This window comes from Osmerus mordax, chromosome 24, assembly GCF_038355195.1.
Source record: "Osmerus mordax isolate fOsmMor3 chromosome 24, fOsmMor3.pri, whole genome shotgun sequence".
In the NCBI taxonomy this organism is placed as follows: Eukaryota; Metazoa; Chordata; class Actinopteri; order Osmeriformes; family Osmeridae; genus Osmerus; species Osmerus mordax.
In genome coordinates, this window is record NC_090073.1 from 4,057,562 (window position 1) to 4,075,534 (window position 17,973).

Consider the following 17,973-nt stretch of genomic DNA (forward strand, 5'->3'; position numbering starts at 1 on the left):
TCTGAAGTGGTAACGGTAGTTGTGTGCTGCAGGACTACTACGTGGTCATCCTGTGTCCCACCGAGATGGACATCCAGGTCCGCCGGATCCTGCAGATCCCCCTGTGGTCTCAGAGGGTCATCTACCTGCAGGGCTCCGCTCTCAAGGACCAGGACCTGATGAGGGCCAAGTGAGTGACCACTGGATGATGACTGGATGACTGCTATAGGACTGCTATATGTGCACTGGATGATTACTGAATGACTGCTGTATAACTGCTGTATGATTACTGGATGAATACCGAGTGATTTCCGAATGATTACTGAATGACTGCTATACATATGCTGAAGAGCCACTTAATGATTACTGAATGGTTTTTGAATGATTACTGACTGGTTTTTGAATGATTACTGAATGGTTTTTGAATGATTACTGAATGGTTTTTGAATGATTACTGAATGGTTTTTGAATGATTACTGAATGACGGCTGTACAACTACAGAATTAACCACCTCAGTTCCTCTTTGACTCATAGACAGCTTCTCTGGCTCAGGGCTACGGTGCAGTTCTGGCAGCAGCGTGGCTGGGAGAGACCAGGGCTGATGTCAGGGAGAGGGCAGCCAGGATGTGGGGTCTACTTCTTGGCTGTCCTCTCCAACTCGGTGTAACAAGATTTCCCTGAACACGGTTCATCCTCTTGCATTATAGCCCTGAGCATAGGCGTCAGGGCAAATAAGAGCAGGGCTGATTGAAATCAGTATGGCTCTGGCCCCATCCAGGCCAGACCTGTCAATACTGCTGTCGTAGTACGCTTCTGCTGGTGTCATTGTAGCTGTAGGGTGCTGAATATGCGCTACGGTGCCCCCCAGCGAGGAGGGGGGAGCTGGGAAGGACGCCGCTCACTGAAGCCTGCGTGGGCGCTTTCCAGAGCTGTAAACATGATCTCTTCACCCACTACGCTGAGAATGCATGGATGCACACCATAAGACTGCTGAGTGCACAGCGTCGAAACAGAGTGCTCACAGAACAGGATATGACCACACGAGGTCCTTCCTATGCTGGCTACGAGCCTCTGGCCACACAGGATCCTGGACGCCCCTCTTGTTCTGGATCACTTCTCATTTGTTTACAGTTGCACGGCCATGTGAGCTGCAGTGTTGTTGCTCAGCTCGTACGATGTCCCATCTATAACCCCCTCCTCTCTCTCTCTCTCTCTCTCTCTCTCTCCCTGTCTCTCTCTCTCTCTCCCCCTCTCTCTCTCTCTCTCTCTCTCTCTCTCCCTGTCTCTCTCTCTCTCTCCCTCTCTCCCTCTCTCTCTCTCTCTCTCTCTCTCTCCCTCTCTCTCTCTCTCTCTCTCTCTCTCTCTCTCTCTCCCTCTCTCTCTCTCTCTCTCTCTCTCTCACACCTTCCTTCTTTGTTACCTACCTGTCTTTCTGTCTTACATGTTTACATGTTTATACTTTCTGTCTTACATGTATCTCTCTAGGTGTAACCCTGGCTGGTCTCTCTCACTCTCTCTCTCTCTCTGGGTGTAACCATGGCTGTCGTCTGTCTCTTTCTCTCTCGCTCTCTCTCTGTGTCCAACCCTAGCTGTTGTCTCTCTCTGGGTCTAACCCTGGCTGTTGTCTCTCTCTGTGTGCAACATTGGCTATTGTCTCTCTCAATCTGGGTCTCACCCTAGCTATTTTTTCTCTCAATCTGGGTGTAACCCTGGCTGTGGTCTCTCTCTGGGTCTCACCCTAGCTGTTGTCTCTCTATGAGTCCAACCCTAACTGTTGTCTCTCTCTGGGTCTCACCCTAGCTGTTGTCTCTCTCTGGGTCTCACCCTAGCTCTTGTCTCTCTCTGGGTCTCACCCTAGCTATTGTCTCTGTAACCCTGTGAAGGATGGACGATGCGGAGGCTTGCTTCATCCTGAGCAGCAGGAACGAGGCGGACCGCACGGCTGCAGTAGGTCTCCATCCACCATACGAACCAGTGAATCCCCTGAATCTCTCACAAACCTAGCACTTCAAATTGACTCTCATTCGTATTATGATGGGGATTTAAGACATTATGATCTAAATATGATGATAGATGTTTGTTTTAACATACTGTCTCTCCCTGTCAGTGCTGATGGCATTGTCAGTATGTTATGTAGGTACAGGTGATAGTGTATTGTTGTTGATAAGACTGAGTGGGCTGAGAGCTTGTGTTGTGCCTTAGGACCACCAGACCATCCTTAGAGCCTGGGCTGTGAAGGACTTCGCCCCCAACTGTCCCCTCTATGTCCAGATACTTAAACCTGAAAACAAGTTCCACGTCAAGTTCGCCGGTAAGTTTTCTCTCTTGTTCTCTACCTCACCCGCTCAACTTCTTACCGTTTCACATGTACTTCTTTTGGACTTCATCTCTTCCTCTCATTTTAACAATGTCTTCTGGTTGGTTTATGTTAGATCATGTGGTTTCAACCCTGTGTTCTGGTTGGTTTATGTTAGATCGTGTGGTTTCAACCCTGTGTTCTGGTTGGTTTCTGTCAGATCATGTGGTGTGTGAGGAGGAGTTCAAGTACGCCATGTTGGCCCTCAACTGTGTGTGTCCGGCCACCTCCACCCTGGTCACCCTGCTCGTTCATACCTCCAGAGGACAGTGAGTACACCAGATAGCCAGCTACGGCTCCCCCGGTCACAGGTACTGGCCTAGGTGACATCACCCTCTCTGCTGGTTGACTTGTTGTAAATCCAGCTCTGGATATTTTTCTAGAGATGGAGGAAGCTGTTGGGAAAAATCCAGTGCTGGTTTGGGTTAGGGACAGTTTGATGAGATCCACCTCAAGTTTAACACGGTCTTCCTGTCATGGTCCCAGTTCCACAAGCTCAGACACACATTGCTCTCCATCGCCTAAGAGGAACTGTCTCCATGTCCAGAGATCAGAGTGACTGTCTCCGTGGTGACTGTCTCCGTGGTGACTGTCTCCGTGTGCAGGGAGGGCCAGATGTCCCCCGAGCAGTGGCAGAGGACCTACGGACGTTGCTCGGGCAACGAGGTCTACCACATCCGCCTGGCTGACAGCAAGTTCTTCGGGGAGTACGACGGGAAGAGCTTCACCTACGCCTCCTTCCACGCTCACAAGAAGTGAGTAGAGCTGTGACTCCCTCAGGGAGAGGATGCTAGTTTAGCTGCAGGGACTAGCTAGGTCTAGCTAGAAGTTCTGCTAGACCAAGTGGGAGTCAGGTGGCTGAGCGGTGAGGGAATCGGGCTAGTAATCCGAAGGTTGCCAGTTCGATTCCCGGTCAAGCCAACTGACGTTGTGTCCTTGGGCAAGGCACTTCACCCTACTTGCCTCGGGTGAATGTCCCTGTACTTACTGTAAGTCGCTCTGGATAAGAGCGTCTGCTAAATGACTAAATGTAAATGTAATGCAAGTTCTAGCTAGGTCAAGACAACTGAGCTGGCCAATCAGTCTAGTTGAACTAGACTGATATTTTGTAGTTTGACATCAGGAGGCTCTTAGAGTCCTGCACGAATGATTACTCATACGGAGATGGCTCCTCGGATGAAGCTGCCCTTCCCCTCGCCTCCCCTCAGGTACGGCGTGTGTCTGATTGGCGTCAAGCGGGAGGACAACAAGAGCATCCTGCTGAACCCGGGCCCCCGCCACATCATGGCGTCCCCGGACACCTGCTACTACATCAACATCACCAAGGAGGAGAACTCCAGCTTCATCTTCAAGGAGGAGGAGAAGCAGGGGGGCCTGCCGTCGGCCGGCCTGTACGACGCCCCCTCCCTGCCAGTGCACAGCATCATCGCCAGCATGGGTGAGGGAGGGGGGCCGGCGGAGGGGGGGAGGGAGGGGGGAGGGGGGGAGGGAGGGAGGAATAGAAAGGGGTCGATTAGGGAGCGAGACAGTCATGGAGGACGTTATTGAGGAAGGAGGGAGGAGGGAGGTCCCTCGTCGACTGCGAGGCTGTTGGGTGTCTTGGTGTTAGGGTGCCGAGTGCTTATCTCATGCATGAGCCTCTTAAACACGATGTGCTTCTTTTACTTTCATGGCTGACCTGGTTGTGTGTTTGTGTTTTCTTTGACGTGTTAAAGTCGATCAGACCACCTCTTATGGTAAGTGTGAGCATGTTGCAACCACAGTACTGTAGACTTGTGTGGACCACTGTTAGTAGGTTGGCATAATCTGATCCAGTTATTGCTGGAAGTAAATCTTTTCATTGTAGGCTAATCACAGACTCATTATTGTAGCTATTTGGTGAAGTGCATTTGTACTTTGCTAAATGCACTTCATATATATTCCTGCACAAATACAGCACAACATCATGTACATGATAATACATGAATACACAGACCTGTACAATGTATGCACAGTGTCTGTGTGGTTTGCATGTCTTGCCAAAGTTTTCCAGCACAATGCCTTTACCTGAGGGTCATGCAGTTCAGTTATAATTCCCTGAGGCCTGCTACAGTATGTCAGACAGACTCATAGGACAATGACACGTATGAGCAGCATGGCCTTCATAGGAAACATGTGCATTTGATGACGTTTATAATAGCTAACATAACAGAAGTCCTGTAGGCGCATCTTGGCAACCTTCCGACAACCATCCGACAACATTGTAGCAACCATCTAACAACCATCTGACGACGTTCTAGCAACCATCCGACGACGTTCCCAAGCCCATGCCTAACCTTGTCACCTTGTCGTGTGACAGGTACGGTGGCCATGGACCTCCAGCACCCGGAGCCCGAGGAGGACAGCGGCAAGCTGGCTCCGCCCACGGAGAACGGCGGCGGGAGCCGGCGGCCGAGCATCGCCCCCGTCCTGGAGATCGCCGACTCCGCCGCCATCCTGCCCTGCGACCTGCTCAGCGACCAATCAGAGGACGAGGCCAACGAATCGGAAGAGGAGGGCTCGGTGGGGTCAGAGTGAGTATATCCAATCGCGGAATAGGAGGAAGCAGGAGTAGCATTGTGGGTTTTTGTTTGCGACAGTAAAACTCTGACCACTGTCACTAACGACTTCATCTCGGACCTAGACCGTGAAAGCGTATCGTTCGAACACATTCACCTCCATCTCTATGACACAAGCGTTTCAGACGAGAACAGCTTTATGTAATAACGTAGCCTCGCGGCTAATGGTTGAAAACGTTGACAGCGATAGCTAACGATTTCCCATAAATGTCAACTCTGCGACACCTTGTCTTCACACTCCATGAGCACAGGGAATTGCCTGCGATTGTAGGCGTGACCTCTGTCTCGGAGGGCGCGATGGGGAGCGATGAACTGAGTGTTGTTAAGTAATCACTGTGTCACGACGAGTTGAGGGAAATGATGTTCTAGCGATGAAAGTGGATAAACGAGGGACAAGTGGAAGGTCTGTTTCAAGGGGGTGACCAGTCATTATGGTCCCCGCTGCCCTTAAATCACCTCAGGACGTTTATCTTGGGTCCTGCGTGACTATGTCTAGCTGTCTCGCTTGCTTCTCTGTTACTCTCCTGTCGCCTTTGTTTGTCTGTCCTCGCATGCCCGACATTGAGCCCCAGACCATTGTTATATAAACCCATGCTTGGTCTTTCTTCACACACATACACTCAAACGCACACACTGAAACACCCACTGAAACATTTCAGTGCTTCAGGGGATGGAGATTCGTTCAGGTTGTGTGTGTGTGTGTGTGTGTGTGTTTGCTTCCGAAACTGTCACCCTCCCATTCAGCTAGTGCATGCCTGCTCTGCCAACATTCTCTCAGTCTTGCTCAGGTCCGTCCCTCCGGCCCCCACCCTCCATTAGGCCCCTCTCCCCAAGGGTGTGTGCTCAGTTTCACCACCCTGCACAAAATCCACCTCGGAAATCCCAGATTCCACCCGAGGTCCCACACTGCCCCCGTATGGTGCTTTGATGTAAATACAGCCTTGCACCTTCTCCAAACGAGACTTCACGCTCGCGTCCGCATCGTGATGTGTTGTTCCCGTGTGTCTCGCTCCAGCTTCGTCAAAGGCTACCCGCCCAACTCCCCGTACATCGGAAGCTCCCCCACCCTCTGCCACCTTCTCCCCCAGAAGGCTCCCTTCTGCTGTCTCCGTCTGGACAAGGTGAGCTGGACGCCTGGACCGAACAAACCCCAACCCCCAACAGCTCCCAAACCCAAGCGTATTCACGGTCTCCTAAACAGTGGACAGGTTTCTCAGCGTTTACATTTGAGAGTAAACGCAGTAACGGAAAGGATTCTCATGGGGGCTCACTGACGGGTAACTGTGTTTGCACTCAGGGCTGCAAGCACAACAGCTTTGAGGACGCCAAGGCCTACGGCTTCAAGAACAAGCTGATCATCGTGTCCGCCGAGACGGCCGGGAACGGCCTGTACAACTTCATCGTGCCCCTGAGGGCCTACTACCGCCCCAGGAAGGAGCTGAACCCCCTCGTGCTGCTGCTGGACTACCCGTAAGACCCCGTCCATCCGTCCTGTCCTGTCTGGATGGATGTCTGGTATGGATGATAATCTGGGTGTTTCTGTCGGTCTGGATGAAAGCCTGGATCCAATATCAGTTACGGTTATGTTGATCTGATTATGTCGTCTGGAACATCCATAATGGGTCTAATGTCATGCAATAATGGATTGAGATTTGTTCATAATCTGGATATATAGGTAGATCTATGTAGATAAAGATAGATTGGATTGACAGTTTATGTGATTGTGTGTGCAAATAACATTACATGATAACTTTGTCATTATAGAGCATAGGGGTTGTAACTGCTGGCAGATATTTGGTCAAAAGGTTTCAAAGGCTGAAGACCTCTTCATCTTGGAACTAGACCATAAAAACGTAACATTGGAAGACATACCTCCATGTCTGTGACACAAGCATGAAGATTTTCCAGATGAGAACAGCTTTATGTGATAATGTACGTAGCCTAATTGCTAATGTTTCACAGTAATTAGCAGCCTCTGCTTCCTGTTTCTCCCAGGCCAGACAACCACTTCCTGGAGGCCATCTGCTGCTTCCCCATGGTCTACTTCATGGCTGGAACCATCGATAAGTAGGTTTATTCGTTTTGAGGCCATTCCATCTATAAATAGCCGTTATATAATATCTCAACCTCGGCACTCGAATCCATTACATCTGCACTGAATTGCAGACAGAAGTGTCTATTGTCGGATCATACTATGCGCAGGCGTGCGTGTGTGTTTACACGTGTCTGTGTTTGTGCGCGTGTGTGTGTGCGGTAGCCTGGACAACCTGCTGCAGTGTGGCATCATCTACGCTGACAACCTGGTGGTGGTGGACAAGGAGAGCACGATGAGCGCTGAGGAGGACTACATGGCTGACGCCAAGACCATCGTCAACGTTCAGACCATGTTCAGGTGCTCGGGGAAGCCGCCGTCCTCGTGTCCTCTCTCCCCTGGAGAGCTCAGCCTCCCTTTACTTAACAGAGCAGCTTGATATTCGCTAAACGGACTCAATAATTAAACAGAGAACGGCCTCAGGAAGCACGCGTTGTAAACAGCCGCCGTCTTTTTCCGTAATCAAGTAGGCTGGAATGAAAGCTATGCATCATGGGTACGAGGGTTGCCAGCGAGCCCAAAGCGTTCAATCTGTCTGCTGTTCTCTCTCTCTCTCTCTCTCTCTCTCTCTCTCTCTCTCTCTCTCTCTCTCTCCTTCCCTTCATCCATTCTCTTTCTTTCATTTCTCATTATCTTTCTCCCTCTCTTTCTCTCATTCTCTCTCTCTCCCCCTCCCTTTGTTTTCGCTTCGGTTGTGCTCTCGCTCACTCTCAAACTCCCTCGCTTCCCTCCCTCCCTCCCTCTCTCTCTCTCTCTCTCTCTCTCTCTCTCTCTCTCTCACTCTCACTCTCTCACTCACTCACACAAACACACACACACACTCTCCCTCTTTATCTCCCTCTTGTTCTCTTTTTCTCACTCCTTCTCTCTCTCTCTCCGCCCCTCCATCTCTGTGTCCACAGATTGTTCCCCAGTCTCAGCATCATCACAGAGCTGACCCATCCCTCGAACATGAGGTTCATGCAGTTCAGAGCCAAAGACTGCTACTCCCTGGCTCTGTCCAAACTGGAGAAGGTGAGGAGCTCCCCAGGGTCCTGCAGCCCTCCATGTTCCCTTCTCTGAGTGTCTGAGGCTGGGAGACAGGGTGACCAGAGCTTGTGGGGTTTAATCTCTCTCGCTCTCTCTTTACCTGTCTCCCTTTTTCTCTATCCATCTATCACTCCCTTTCTCTATTACTCTCTCTGTCTCTCTTTCTCTCTACCCCTCTTTCTCTCTCTCTCTCTTTCTGCAGATAGAGCGTGATAAGGGTTCCAACCTGGCATTTATGTTTCGTCTGCCGTTTGCTGCAGGCCGGGTGTTCAGTATCAGTATGCTGGACACTCTGCTCTACCAGGTATGTGTTGTTAGATACTTTGCTCTACCAGGTGTTCGGTATCGATACTCTGCTCTACCAGGTGTTCAGTATAGCTACTCTACTCTACCAGGTTTACTCTGCTCTACCAGGTGTTCAGTATAGATACACTGCTCTATCAGGTATGTGTTCAGTATAGATACTCTACCAGGTGTACTCTGCTCTACCAGGTGTTCAGTATAGATACACTGCCCTACCAGGTATGTGTTCAGTATAGATACTCTGCTCTACCAGGTGTTCAGTATTGATACTCTGCTCTACCAGGTGTTCAGTATAGAAACTCTGCTCTACCAGGTGTTCAGTATAGGTACTCTGCTCTACCAGGTGTTCAGTATGGGTACTCTGCTCTACCAGGTGTTCAGTATTGATACTCTGCTCTACCAGGTGTTCAGTATAGATACTCTGCTCTACCAGGTGTTCGGTATAGATACTCCGCTCTACCAGGTGTTCAGGATAGATACTTTGTACTACCAGGTGACACACCTCTATAAAAAGGTTTCATGTTGATTTATGTTTATTGTTTTGACAGTCTTTTGTGAAGGACTATATGATTGCTATAGCCAGACTACTACTGGGGCTGGACACCACGCCTGGATCTGGATACCTGTGTGCGGTGAGTCAAGCTTCAGCTACGTAGCTGGCTACCATACAGTACCCAGCATGTATGCTGGTTTAGTGTGTGAATGGATGAAGGGAGAGTTGTGTGTGTTGGTGTAGCGAGCTCCTGTTCCTTCCTCAGGTGAAGGTGACAGAGGAGGACCTGTGGATCCGGACGTACGGCAGACTGTTCCAGAAGCTGTGCTCCTCCAGTGCTGAGATTCCTATAGGCATCTACCGCACTGAGTCCCACATGTTCTCGTCCTCTGAGGTGAGACTGTTCCTCCACCCTTCCTTCCTTCCCTCTTCCCTTCCTTCCTTCCTTCCTTCCTACCTCCTTCATTCCCTCCTCCCTTCTGTCCTTCCTTCCTCCTTCCTTCCCTCATCTCCTCCGCTACTTAAAATCGTCCTCCCCTACAATTATTCTCTCTCCTCTCCCAACCACAACATTCCTTACTTGTTGCTTCTCTGGCGTTACTCATATAGTGTTGTCATGTTTATACCAGGATTCATGTCATCATCATGCTGGATCTAGTGACATAATAAATGTCAGAATCACACATCTGACACCTCCCCTCTTGGTCATTTGAGTGAGGACACCACAGGCTTATTTACTGCTTATACCATTGCGCTTCTTGACCATGTGAAGTAAATGGTGTATTTACTATTCTCAAAACTGGTCAGTGCTGTTTGGAATGTTAACGCTTGTTTTGTTTGCTCTCCATCCTTTATTGTGCCTCTGTGTGTGTCTGTGTCTGTCTGTCTGGCTTCCTGTCTGTCTGGCTTCCTGTCTGTCTGGCTTCCTGTCTGTCCTTCTCAGTTCAAGGATAGTTACCCACAGGTAAGATGGCACCCTCGTACATCATTAGTACCTGTCATTCCCCCAAGGTTTGCCTCACAAAGATAAAGCTGCAGCTTTTTTTCTTTGAAGCTTCAAAGCCTCTGGTTTGAGTCATGAATTCCTTCTTGATGTGATCTGGTGTGAATGGATTCCTGGTCCTGTTTTGGTGACACACACACAAACACACCTTGTTATGAACCCTTCTCCCCCCATCTGCCCCTAGTCTCAGGTGTCCATCAACATCGAAGACGGCGACGAGCGCAGGGGCCCCGACCGCCAGGGGTCCTGGAAGGAGAGACCCCGCCACAGGAGCTCCTCGGCCAGCGACCAGTCGGAGCACCCGCTCCTCCGGAAGAAGAGCCTGCAGTGGGCTCGCCGCCTGAGCCGCAAGAGCGTCAAGCCCCCCAGCCGGACCGAGCGCATCTCCCAGCAGCGGCTCAACCTCTACCGGCGCTCGGAGCGCCAGGAGCTGTCGGAGCTGGTGAAGAACCGCATGAAGCACCTGGGTCTGCCCACCGTGGGATATGGTGAGGGCTCCTGGACAGGCTGGGGGGGGGGTGTATAGTGGGTTCATGAGTGTGGGGTGTTTGTGGCGTGTCTTTGTATCGACAGAATGAACCGTGGATATGCATTTTCATCTTTTTTTTCGTGGGGTCACGTTAATCGGGGGGGTTCAAATGGAGTGTTCGTGGTGTTCATCGCTGAAACTATTATAATACTATGGAATAGTATTATTAGAACATTTGCTTTGTTGATTTGAACATTTGAGCGTACGACTCTTGTTTTGACAGGGATTCATCCGTTCAAGTAGAGTTGTAGTTTCTGGATTTGCCTCATAACATCTCACACCTTAACTGTAATCTCATTGCCTACTGTCTCATGTGAACATCCCCATTCTACCAAAATAAAACACCAAACCTTTCTGATGTGCATAACCAAGTCACTACAATGCATGGCATGAACCCCATAGCCCTGGAAAGTTTGCTTTGAAAGCAGACTGCATGTAGCATTATCAGACTGCATGTAGAATCAGTGTAGCACTTTCCACCTGCATCTTTCAGTTGTTACCCAGCTTTACACCCCTTGCTTTCGCTTTTGATCCGAAAATAGTTCAAAGATAATGGCTTTGATTCTCACGCAATAAATCCGTTTTGTTATCTGACTGGAACTGCACGAGCTTAAGAAATGCTGCTGCACTTCTTGCCTGACCCTTTCTTTCTCGCTCTCTTTCTCTCTTTCGTTCTCTTTGTTTCTTTCTCTCCTTCTTTTTCTTTCTGTCTTTATTTCTTTCTCTCTCTCTCTCTCTATCCTGTAGAGGATGTTGCTAATCTAACAGCGAGTGATGTCATGAATCGAGTAAATCTAGGATATTTACAAGGTAACTCTTACTACTCCTACAGCGTGCGACACATTTACTAAGTGGTGTCTCTGTTTGACATGGTGGCGTGAAGTCTGTTTGGATGTCATCTATGTCAGAATATTGTTACCTCTTGCGAACGATGTTCTGGGGGAGGATTTGGCAAGGAAGGGGGGGGTTGCAGGTTATTATGAAACCATTTTATGGATAATTTACAGATATTTTATGTTATTGATCATTTACAGATATTTCCATTTAACCTATCTGTTTTGTTTATTTACAAAGATGGAGCCAATGTGTCATTGAATGTAACCCTTAGTGTAGCCTGTGGAGGATTAACCGTGCTGACTTGCTTAGAGTTGCAGGGCATTACAGAGAGTAGAGAGGAGACCAAGCCGTCAGGTTAGCTGGTGACACGACCATCCTTCTCTACTGCATGACTGTGTTCTGGCTGAACGGCAAACCAGCAGCCTCTCGCTCTTTCTGTCTGTCTGTCTCTCTTTCTATATATTTATATATAATATATACACGTGTCTTTCTGCCTCTCGCGCTGTCCAGATACATTTCTCTCTCTCTGTTTCTCTGCATTGTGTTGACTGGCGTTGGCGCTCCCTGATGATGTCAGCGAAGTGTTTTGCTGCTGCAGGGTGTTGGATTATTTTGCAGGGCGCTGGGGGTGGGGGGGGGGGGGGGGGGGGGGGGGGCAGAGTGGAGCAGAAACAATACGTGTGTGTTCACAAGGTTATGATTACCCATGTTATCCATGGTTGGAGGGTCATCGTGCCATTATTTATATGTAGGCATACACAGTACAGTGAAGTGTGTACATAAGTGAAAATATATATATATTTATACATTTTATACAAGTAACATATAGTATACATTCAATACAGTATAATAGTTGGACACATACTCATTCAAGGCAACACAAAAAAAATAAACATCTACAATGTAAAACATTTTCCAAATATAGAAACCCCTGGGGCGAGTAGATGGGTCCACAGTTTTATCTGGTACACTGGTATACCAGCTCAGAACTAGAGCCCTTCCACACTTTGCTAACCCTAACTCTTAAGAAAACCAATGGGTGACCCTTACACTACCAAGGGATAACCCAAACCTTCACACTAACAAGAGATAACCCAAACCTTTACACTAACAAGAGATAACCCAAACCTTTACGCTACCAAGGGATAAACCTAACCCTTACGCTACCAAGGGATAACCCAAACCTTTACGCTACCAAGGGATAACCCTAACCCTTACACTACCAAGGGATAACCCAAACCTTTACGCTACCAAGGGATAGCCCTAACCCTTACACTACCAAGGGATAACCCAAACCTTTACGCTACCAAGGGATAACCCTAACCCTTACACTACCAAGGGATAACCCTAACCCTTACACTACCATCGGGGTTTTGCTTCACTCTGGTGTGGTTTGGCCCCGTGTGTGGGGCGTCTGCCCGAGCATGCCCCTCTCTCTCTGTCTGTGGGTGTGGTCAACTCCTGAGTGGCGGGGGCTGCGACTGTGTTGGCATGGCAACCTGGCTCCTGGTGACGTCGTTTCCTGTCGCCGGCGATCTGTGCGTTCCTGTTCGACCCTGGAATGTGCCGGAAGCGACCGTGCGGACTCGGGTCTGCATGTGGGTTTGGAGTGTTGGCGCATGGTTGCGTGTATGGCAGCATGGGCCTACCTCTGAACAAGCCTCGCCCTGGTAGTAACAGTTAGACTTTCTCTCTCTTTCAACCGGCCTGCCATTTTAAGTGGTGCAATCAGGTGGGTTTCTGGAGAACCCCACCCCCACACACACACACACACCACCCTTCCAGTCAAAGCAACTTGGGGACAACAACAAAATATTTGATTTCATAACGTACTTGAAGAGAAAAGAGGACATGTGACAGTAACAGTATGTAAATGAGTTATTTTTCCAAACAGTCTTTGAGCTGCAGGAAAGGGAGCCACTGTAAATCACATCCTTCCAGTTGTCTAATGGTACATTTGAGGCTTAATGGAGTGTGTCATCGCTGCAGAGATGCTGTGAAGGTCCCCTCTCTCCCCTCTGTTCCAGATGAGATGAACGATCATCAGAACACTCTGTCCTACGTGCTGATCAACCCTCCGCCCGACACCATGCTGGAGCTCAACGATGTAGTGTACGTGCCACTGATACAGGACCTCCCTACCAGACCTGTTAGGATGTGATACAGGACCTCCCTACCAGACCTGTTAGGATGTGATACAGGACCTCCCTACCAGACCTGTTAGGATGTGATACAGGACCTCCCTACCAGACCTGTTAGGATGTGATACAGGACCTCCCTACCAGACCTGTTAGGATGTGATGCAGGACCTCCCTACCAGACCTGTTAGGATGTGATGCAGGACCTCCCTACCAGACCTGTTAGGATGTGATATAGGACCTCCCTACCAGACCTGTTAGGATGTGATACAGGACCTCCCTACCAGACCTGTTAGGATGTGATACAGGACCTCCCTACCAGACCTGTTAGGATGTGATACAGGACCTCCCTACCAGACCTGTTAGGATGTGATACAGGACCTCCCTACCAGACCTGTTAGGATGGGATACAGGACCTCCCTACCAGACCTGTTAGGATGTGATACAGGACCTCCCTACCAGACCTGTTAGGATGGGATATAGGATCACCTACCAGACCTGTTAGGATGTGATACAGGACCTCCCTACCAGACCTGTTAGGATGGGATATAGGATCACCTACCAGACCTGTTAGGATGTGATACAGGACCTCCCTACCAGACCTGTTAGGATGTGATACAGGACCTCCCTACCAGACCTGTTAGGATGGGATATAGGATCACCTACCAGACCTGTTAGGATGGGATATAGGATCACCTACCAGACCTGTTAGGATGTGATATAGGATCGCCCTACCAGACAGTTATAGGATAGGATACAGGATCACCTACCAGACAGTTATAGGATAGGATACAGGATCACCTACCAGACAGTTATAGGATAGGATACAGGATCACCTACCAGACAGTTATAGGATAGGATACAGGATCACCTACCAGACAGTTATAGGATAGGATACAGGATCACCTACCAACCCTGCCATTGGATGTGATATAGGATCACCTACCCGACAGTTATAGTTATAAACTGTATGATGTAGGATGACCTACCAGACCTTAGTAATGGGATATACATGAAGAGCCTTGCTCTCTCTTCCTCCTCCAGGTACATCATCCGGTCTGACCCATTGGCTCATGTGCCAGATGAGCCCAGCAGCCCGGCGCCTGCCGGCCAGTCCAGCAGCAGCAGGAGCAAGCATGAGTTTGGCACCGAGAGCAGAGACGAGACCCACCTCTAAGACCTCACCATGTCATTAGACGGGGGGGGGGGGCACCTCTCCCTCCATCCCCCTCCCCTCTCCCTCCATCGCCCTCCCAACTCCTCTCCCTACACCCCCCTACCCCAGAGGATGTTTAACTGAGCTGCTATTGTAAGGAGGCTGCCGGAAAGGGCCTCTAACCCTTAACCCTCTAACTCCTTCACCAAAACCCTCTAACCCTTAACCCTCAAACTCCTTAACTCCCAACCCGAACAAGACCCTGCTTTCCTCATAATGTTTATCAACTTTTTGCTATGAGCACAAACTGTTCATCCTTAAAAATGTCAAGGACTTCAAGGGCCATTAAATTAACGTTCACGGTGGTGGGCATTCACAACAAAGCTTCATCTGTGAGACTGTAAATCAAGAGTAAATAGTAAATAGAGATTATCGAGAGAAAATGTATCATACTGTGGAGTTAAACCACAAATGTTTTGCACGCTGTTCTTTTGATATCTTTGACTAAACTTTTCTCATAGCCAACACATCACTCATTTCATTACATAATCAGTGGGAAGGTACACGACTATTGTACCATAACTGTTCAGTTCCATAAATATTGAGTTTAAAGTATGTTATTAAGATCACATTTTCTGTTAGTGTAAGAGATTCCCCTATCTTTACAAAAATGTTGACGATATTATTATGGTGTTTCAATGTTGAGTTAAGATATGTTTGGAATATCATTATTAGAATATTGTTTGCTTACTAACATGTATGACGTCATCACTGTAAATATTCACTTGCACAGTGTTGGCATTGTTTTGCTATATGTATTGATGAAACAGGACTTGAACTACTTTTGCACTAAACTCTGTGGGCTTTTCTAGAGAGCATTATAGCATGACCCTTTAATTGTGAACTATACAATAAAGACAGATAGTATTGCTCAAGACACAATAGCAACAGCCACAGCTTGGATCCGGGATGGCCCAGACACAAATCACCTGGGTTACATGGAATCCTAGTTGTAAGTTAAATGATGTGCCATTGTAAACCGAATTGTGTTTTGTATTGTATGTGCCATTTGTTTGTGTAAAGGGCGATGTAGTGGAGACCAAGTCTCCCTGGATGATATGCTGAAGTACAGAACTGTGTTCAACTGTTCCACAACGAGCCAAGCCCTTCGGAGGGGCAGTTTACACCAGATGAAGACTGGCAGCGAACCTACGGAAGCTTTGGATTGGTGTACAGCCTGTCTTCAACCCACGGGGCATTTAGGAAGCAGCATTCATTCAAACCGTTTGTTGTCAACGAAGGTCATACTATAATATAAGGGCATGCTGACACAAAAAGCATGTTTTTAGATAAAGCTCGCTAAAATCAGATGTTTTTGTACAGTTAGCCAAACAACTGGTGTGAATCATCATGACTACTACATGATTATTTGTTGATTTTTTGTTGTTTCCTGCTCGTAATTTTAAATGGTATTGTTTGATACTGTATATTTGTATTGGACTGTGCATGTCCTCCAGTGTATCAAAATGTTCGGTTCGTCCTTACGATATAATTTTTTTAAATTATTTGTTTAAAAAAAAGACCAGATCCATTTTGTACTATTTCTAACAGGAGTCGGTGTACTTCTCGACAATGTATAAATTATGAATCAATAAATGCTGCATGCAGCCGCCTGAGATTGAAAAATCAAAATGAATTTATTCAGTGTCAGAAAAAATATATTGCTAAAAATTGTCATTTGATTGATCTATGTCATTGTACAGGTTATAATGAATCAATATGAAGTAGAGTTATTCACTCCTTTGTCAAGAAACATGGGTTAATGTGTCTTGTTACACCCAGCCATTTACACCAGGAAAGACCCATCTCCAACACAAGACAAACATCAAAACACAAGCAAACACATAAAGCAAACACAAAAAAAAACTCACTGTTCTTTCTATCTGCTGGCACAGCACAGAGTCGAGATGCTCATTAAAGTCAATTGAGAAAGAGATGACCTAGTTCCACTTCTGCTAACTAGTTCAAGTCCTGTCCTTTGCGCCGGTAGAGTTGTTGGTTCTTGTGTGTCTGTCTCCATCTCTCCCGGGTCCTGCGTCCTCGGTTCTGAACCACCTCCTGGAGCAGTCCGACGAAGACGTACTCGTTGTTCGCCAGGAGATTCTCGTCGTTTGGGGAGCCACCACTAGGGGGAGACTGTGAGCTGCCAGCGATCACCTGGATCTCTGGTTCTTCCCCTGTGGGAGTTTCAAACGTTGTTTTCTGCTTTTCCCCACTCTCTGTCAGGCCTGTGGTGTCCTCATACACGTTCTGGAGTTCCTCAGCTTTACTGATTTGGCTTGGTGTCTTTCCAGATAAAGGCCCGCTCACAGTGATTGGTTCTGACTGTGGCTTAGTGGGCGCAACGGTGGATTGAGAACCCCCATCTGGGCTGATGTCAAACTCAGTAGAAGCTGTCTCAAAGCTGACCAGACATAGTTGAGATTGCCGATATTCCACTGGAGGTTCAGTAGACCCAGGTGGTTCCGACTGAAGGTCAGCAACCGGAGTGATGGGTTCAGTAGAATATGGTGGCTCTGACTGAAACTCGGCAGATCCAGTTAGAGGTTCGGTAGAATATGGTTCTGACAGCAGTTCTGCTGACCTACTTGGAAGCTCAGTAGAATTTGGAGGTTCTGATTGAAGCTCAGATGATCCATGTAGAGGTTCAGTTGAATACGGTTCCGACAGCAGTTCTGCTGACCCACTTGGAAGGTCAGTAGAATTTGGGGGTTCTGATTGAAGCTCTGCAGATCCAGTTAGAGGTTCAGTAGAATATGGTCGATCTGATAGAAGTTCTGCTGACCCACTTTGAAACTCAGCAGAATTAGCTGGTTCTGACTGTAGCTTGGCAGATCCAGTTAGTGGTTCAGTGGCATCTGGAATTGAGATGACCAGATTTTCTGAAACCGGATCATAATTTAAGGAAGCTGTTTCAAAATCCGGCTCTAGAGGTTCTTCAGTAGGTTCCTCAGCCGGTTCCTTCACAGTAGCCTCAACTGGTTCCTCAACAGGCTCTCCAGATCGTTCCTCGACAGTTGTGTCCCCTCTGCAGCCCTCGGGTGATAGCATGTCGTTAGGAACAGGTTCCATGACAATGATGGTGCCATCTTCTGACAAGACGTCACTTTTGACGACTGAGTCTTGAAAAGGCTCAGGCACATTAAAAGAGCTCAGCCCCTCCCCCTGATTGGCACATCTGGCTTCCCACTGGCTATAGGTGGGAGGCCAGGTGGAGACTCTGCCAATGGCCTTCCCTATCGGTATTATCGGACCCCTGCTTTCTCCATGGAGACCATTTGGTTTGCCAGTCTTTGGTGTGGTCAGGTCAGTTCCTATGGACAGGTATGTTATGGTCTCTGTGTCTTCAGTAGCTTTGGTTATGGTTCTGCTGCCGTTTCCAGAAATTGACACATCTCCAT

The 17,973-nt window shown here is 48.3% G+C and overlaps 1 protein-coding gene across 1 annotated transcript in view; it reads left to right on the plus strand.

The window, feature by feature from the left end:
* The window catches only part of LOC136932546 (potassium channel subfamily T member 1-like), a 35,174-nt gene extending 20,633 nt beyond the window's left edge, over positions 1-14,541 (plus strand). The window contains exons 15-33 of the mRNA XM_067227679.1: positions 33-169; positions 1,863-1,926; positions 2,182-2,290; positions 2,496-2,604; positions 2,941-3,090; positions 3,544-3,773; positions 4,674-4,887; positions 5,948-6,053; positions 6,230-6,402; positions 6,928-6,999; positions 7,190-7,324; positions 7,927-8,038; positions 8,256-8,357; positions 8,905-8,988; positions 9,115-9,243; positions 9,793-9,813; positions 10,037-10,340; positions 13,246-13,330; positions 14,401-14,541. Coding sequence (XP_067083780.1) covers positions 33-169; positions 1,863-1,926; positions 2,182-2,290; positions 2,496-2,604; positions 2,941-3,090; positions 3,544-3,773; positions 4,674-4,887; positions 5,948-6,053; positions 6,230-6,402; positions 6,928-6,999; positions 7,190-7,324; positions 7,927-8,038; positions 8,256-8,357; positions 8,905-8,988; positions 9,115-9,243; positions 9,793-9,813; positions 10,037-10,340; positions 13,246-13,330; positions 14,401-14,533 — 2,469 coding nt within the window. The 3' untranslated portion in view covers positions 14,534-14,541. The remainder of the gene's footprint in view (positions 1-32; positions 170-1,862; positions 1,927-2,181; positions 2,291-2,495; positions 2,605-2,940; positions 3,091-3,543; positions 3,774-4,673; positions 4,888-5,947; positions 6,054-6,229; positions 6,403-6,927; positions 7,000-7,189; positions 7,325-7,926; positions 8,039-8,255; positions 8,358-8,904; positions 8,989-9,114; positions 9,244-9,792; positions 9,814-10,036; positions 10,341-13,245; positions 13,331-14,400) is intronic.
* Positions 14,542-17,973: the final 3,432 nt, after the last annotated feature.